This window comes from Alosa alosa, chromosome 9 (assembly GCF_017589495.1).
Source record: "Alosa alosa isolate M-15738 ecotype Scorff River chromosome 9, AALO_Geno_1.1, whole genome shotgun sequence".
Taxonomy (NCBI): domain Eukaryota; kingdom Metazoa; phylum Chordata; class Actinopteri; order Clupeiformes; family Clupeidae; genus Alosa; species Alosa alosa.
In genome coordinates, this window is record NC_063197.1 from 4,908,265 (window position 1) to 4,914,264 (window position 6,000).

The 6,000-nt window shown below is 39.0% G+C and overlaps 1 protein-coding gene across 1 annotated transcript in view; it reads right to left on the minus strand.

The window, feature by feature from the left end:
- si:ch211-51h4.2 overlaps positions 1 to 5,616 on the minus strand; it is a 90,620-nt gene extending 85,004 nt beyond the window's left edge. The window contains exon 1 of the mRNA XM_048253679.1: positions 5,421 to 5,616. Coding sequence (XP_048109636.1) covers positions 5,421 to 5,556 — 136 coding nt within the window. The 5' untranslated portion in view covers positions 5,557 to 5,616. The remainder of the gene's footprint in view (positions 1 to 5,420) is intronic.
- Between the last annotated feature and the right edge of the window lie 384 nt (positions 5,617 to 6,000).

Here is a 6,000-nt window from a genome sequence, read left to right on the forward strand (position 1 = left end):
GACAGAGATTCTGGTTGTAGGCCCTAAGGCCCTGAGACATCACTTTCACCCAATTCTAACCTCCCTCTTGGTAAAACCGTGTGAGAATGTTAAAAATTTAGGAGTGACTCTTGATGCAGATCTTAATTTTCAGATAGATAGATAGATAGATACAGTAGATAGATAGATAGATAGATACTTTATTTATCCCCAAGGGGAAATTCAAGAACATCTAACATTCTGACAAATTAGTACACATTTATCTCCAGTCGTTTAGATTACTGTAACACACTCTATGCTGGTCTAACAAAACAGATGTTAAACAAACTTCAACTTATCCAAAATGCAGCTGCTAGAATACTCACTAGAACATCTACATTTAATCATATCACCCCTATTCTTAAACTAGATGTACCGCAGAGCGGTACAAAATATGACCGCCGCCCAGTCCAGCACATTTTTTCCACAAAAATAAATCACGCTGAAAGGCCTATATGATTCTAACTGTCTCACTAAATTGCATTATCCACACTCAATTCTCACTGGTATCTGCTAGACAACAAGTACCAAAACATTATTAGTTCATAGATTTCACATGTAAAATTCATTTTATACAACCCCACCCCCATCTTGCCTGTTCATAATTCTGAGAAATTCTTGAATTGTGTGCATGTGTGCGTGTACATGTTTATGTGTGTGTGTGTCTGTGTGTGTGTGTGTGTGTGTGTGTGTGTGTGTGTGTGTGTGTGCGTGCTTGTGTGTTTGCCTGCGTATGTGTGTTTGTGCATGTGCATGCATGCGTATATATGTCTACTGTGTGAGTATGTGTCATACAGTACGTACGATAACTGTGAATGTATGTGTATGCGTGTGTATCTGTTTATGCACATGTGTGCACATGGAATGGGTTAACATGACCCCTGGAGGCAAACATACGGAAAAAATTGGTCATCCTAGGCCCTACGGTTCTCAAGATATTCACAGAAAACTGTGTCTGCCCTACCCTCCTTTCGGTGGGTCCAGTACAGTGGGGGGGGGCTACAGAAAAAAAAACGATGGTTCCATGCTATCCATGGGGTTACATGCCCACCAAGTTTCGTGTACCCGGTCTTTCAGTGTCCCGGAATCCTTGTTGGTGTCACGGTCACTAAATGTACACATAAATTATTTTATTGTAAGGCCCCCATGAACGAAAGTTCACAAAACTTGGCATGCATTCGGAGGGTGTCATAATGATCCTACACTTTCAATTTCGTGCAGTTTTGACCATGTCAGCCAGAGATATTGTGATGAAAACACCTAATTTTTTTGCTTTTTAATTTTTTAACTAGGTGGCTATACATGAAATAAGTGGTAATGGGATGGGTTGACATGCCCCTTTAAGACCAACATACAAATAAAAGGTGGACCTCCTAGGCCCTACGGTTCTCGAGATATTCACAGAAAACTGTCTCCGGCCACCTACAGGCCAGTTGGTGTATAGTAACATAAATTAATTTATTGTGTGGCCCCCCATTAACGGAATTCCACGAAACTTGGTGTGCATTCAGAGGGTGTCATAAGGATCCTACACTTCCAATTTCGTGCAGTTTTGACTATGTTAGGTCACAGATACCTGCGATTACAACACCTCATTTTTACTTTTTTGTGTTTAACTAGGTGGCGCTATACATGAAATGAGTGGTTATGGAATGGGTTGACATGGCGCCTTGAGATCAACATACAAAAAAAATGGTCCTCCTAAACCTTACGGTTCTCGATATATTCACAGAAAACTGTGTCTGCCCTACCCTCCTTTCGGGGGGTGCAGTCCAGCGGGGGGGCTACAGATCAAAACGAAAAACGATGGCTCCATGCTATCCATATGGGGTTGCATGCCCACCAAGTTTCGTCTACCCCGGTCTTTCAGTGTCCCGGGAATCCTTGACGGAAATTTGGACATGCAAAAAAAAAAAAAACTTACTTCACTGGCTCCCAGTTAAACAAAGAATTGAGTTCAAAATACTCCTTCTTGTCTTTAAATCATTAAGTGGCCTTGCCCCACCCTATATTTCCGATATGATCTCTTTTTATGATCCAACCCGTTACTTAAGGTCTTCCAGTAAATGTCTCCTCCAGAATAAACACTAATGCAGCACATGGTGCCTTTAGTTACTGTGCCCCAATCCTCTGAAATAGCCTACCTCTGGAATTAAGGTCATCACAATCAATGCTCTCTTTTAAAAAGGGACTTAAAACTTTTAATTCATGACTACAGGTATTTGCTTTTATAACAATACATTTTATTATTTTTATTTATTAATTTTCTTTTTTGTTTTGTCTTTTCTTTTGCTAAGTGTGTTTGTTTATTTTAGATAATTTAATGACATCTCTCCACTCAAAGCACATTGTGCCTATGTACTGTACATGTATGCCATATGAAATGTGCTATACAAATAAACTGACTTGACTTAAATATTTCCAACGCCATAACCACCTACACACAACTACTGCCTTGAGGTCAGGTGAAATGTATTCATGACAGTTAGCAACAGCTCATGGACTAGTCGGCTGTGGATGTCGAGATATGAAGAAGGAAATCTCAGCCTGGCCTCACAGCACTATCTCAGCTGACCCAATTACAAGCCTAATGCTTTACTCCCTTGATGAATATGAATACGAGGCTGCTGATTAACCAGTAGCAGGAGGCAGTCACGAATGAGTGGGAAACTCTAAAGTACCAGAGAAGTTTGTCTAAAACCCACTCACTGATAGCACTTGATTTTCAATTGTGCTGTAAATGTATTGGCTGGGATTAGTTATGGATGCATGGACAGGCAACCGGGAGTCAAAATGCTAATGCTGCAGTGAAAAATAATAGGAGAAATGAATGATTCATTTTATCAATGAGACGTGACATCTAACTCACTCCACCACACATACAGCTTTACACTATTAAGAGTCTATCTGGCATGGCACACAAAAATAGCAACTGCTGTAGATAAAGCCAGCATTTCAACAGGCAGTTTCATTACTGAATCCTTTAGAGATACAATTACAATAGCTGGCAATGTGGCCTGTGTTTCATTTCCAATGATATGCAGTAAATGACTCCTCTCTCTTTATTGCTGGTAGACCGTATTAACAGCACTGCATACATTATGATGCACTAAGATATAAATGACTCCTGAAATCAATACATGCTCAATTGTGGCAAAGTGTATCACAGCCCCATAGCAACTTACTGCATAACTCTGTGTAGTCTGTTATAAAGATAGGTGAAAATCAATAGCAAAAAGTCGTACATACTCAGAGACATTACAACTTGCCTGCATATCTATCTATGAAGACTGTCAATATGAACACTAGAAACATTCTTCACATGAATATTGTCATGACTTTTAACACCCCTACTCCATAAATCTCCCCCTGCTACACTACAATATTATAGATTAACACTGCACAGTCCAAGTCCTGCCTGCATCATTTCTGCTGTACACTCATAAGGAATAACAGACTTGTACAATTTAACTTCACTGTGATCACTTCAACAAAAGGAACAACATCCAGAAACATTTTCTAGGCGAGTACTCAAAGTCAAATTAGATTAAATTTAAGATGTACACATAGTCAAAAGCTGTTAAGATATTACTTTGAGACTTCAAAATAACACCTGCGGACTACGACAAGAAGATTGATTACAATGTGAGACAAAGTTGCTAAGTCTCCATAATGGTGCTTTAATGACATTGGTATCACTTCCACTGGCAAATTTCCAGCTCACAAGAGTGTCATCTTGACAAAGCCTTTTAATTTAGATTCTACATAACTTTTGCATTGGAGAGCAGTTTCCCATAATTCATGGAGCGATGATGATTAATGAATTGCTGATGCCATTTTCAGACATGATGTGCTTATTATGTATGTAAATCACAACACAGATGCACTATCAAAATGTTTAGCAGTGCTTACACACCAAAGGTACATCAGTAGGCCTACAGTATATAACTAAGATAGCTCATACTGCCACAAAAAACTAGTCCAACCAGCTTTATAGTGTGATAACAAAACAAAAGTGGCAGTGCAAGGATTAGGAGCTGTTAACCCAGCCATAACACATTACTCTGCACCAAAACATTATTCCTGGTCCACTGAGAATTTATTAACATTGATGTAGCCTATTCACACAAACTGAAAGGACTTACTCAAAAATAAAAGACTACTCTACAGCATAGTCCAATTATTCACCTTTAAATCTTTAGTATCTCAAGTAACATTTCACACTTTTTGTCTGTGACAGAATTAAATGTAATTATATTAGGCCACTCAGATTGGTTAATAAAGACAAAGATTCAACTGCACCCTGTGAAACTAGTTTGTAAATGTATGAAGAGGTCTCAAAAACACTCTGACAGTGTTGTCCTCATAGTCATAAACTATACAGTTAATATTAACAAAAAACAAATTCTGAAGTGTTAATACCCAAAGATATACTACTAAGTACTACTATACTAAGCCATGTGCTGTATGCTCTCTTGATGCTCCACTGATATGTGGTCTATAAAAAACTCCAATACTTCAGAGGAGAGCACCACCAGACCAGACTACAACCTGCTAAGACTGGCAGTCCTGAAAACAGCAGACATTGGCTAAATTTGCTCATTTCATTTAATCAACATTGTAAATGCAATGTCGTACTAAGATAAACAACTGATTAAACAATACCGTGCTAGCAACATGGTAGTGTTTCAGTGCATGTGTTCCAGCATGGTCATTTCTAGATGGTAATATGCAGACAGGCCTTATGCATTGCATGCACTTTGTCTTGCCACTTATACTGTAGAAGGCACAGAGTGTAGGTGCAGGAAACTGTGCCATTTCCTTTATCTTCCCAATCATTGCTTCTATAAAACTGATTTAAATTCTCAACATCTTGTGACATATTTCCTTAGAGTCGAAAGTTTGATACCTTCTGTTCATTATTAATAGTTCTTTAACAAGTAGCCTATAGCCTAAGTAAACTGAACAACTGAAGTAAGCTAATCTACTAGAATTCTTAGCACTTAACATTTTTAATAGACTACAACATAGTAGACCAACTAATAACGACCATAAACGTCATCGCACAAATATACATTCAGATAGGCTATTTTCACTGCATGCATTTGGTGCACAGTGCCTAAAAAGGAATCGTTGGACTGCAGTTGGTGGAGAGTTGCCGGGGCAGGGCTCTACAGAATGACGTCATCAGTCAGTTGATATGAATCACATAGCTTATATATCTTTAGACCCACGCAAATGACTGGCTGGAAACTACGAACAGAATGAAATTGTGATGGTGAAATCGGTGAAATCTCTTTCCTAATGTGCATTGTCTGTCCTTACTGGAAAAGGGGAGAGCATTCACACTCGATCAAGACACTTTGGAGGCTGCGGTGCGCTGCACAATCTCTGATACTCACAGCATTGTAGATAAATAAACCTCAACTTCCAGGGTCTGTCCTGATTCTTTCTGGCAATTTTGAAAGAAACAGACGTCATGTCATTGTCAGATATAGGACAGCTCTGGCTGATTTCCTCGGCAGCAGTCGCCATCATTGTTTTTCTCTGTCAGTCGGACGGTAGCCTACACCTGAGGTGAGAGCATCCTCCACATCCAGAGGCTAGTACTGCGCATGCGCTGCTGCTCGACTTGTTTCCAAAGAGTGGAACCTAGTTGCCTACAAAATCGATGTAACCTTCCCCTGAGCAAACAGTATTGGGCTAAAAAAAACCTATATTCCACAGCAAGAGGACGAATATGCCAAGTACTGAATACATTACAGCCTATATTATATACTTTTTAATATGTCCCTCATGAACATAGATTTAATAGTCGTTTCAAGCTAATTTCTTCAATATTGTAAATGGTAGGAATAGCAGCAAACCATAAAGATGATTCTTTTAAAACCATTTTATTGGACCCACAGAGTGAGTATATTAGTTAATAAAACACATCTTTACAAGTTACAGTTAAAATTCTAATCTAATTTCTTCCCAGGG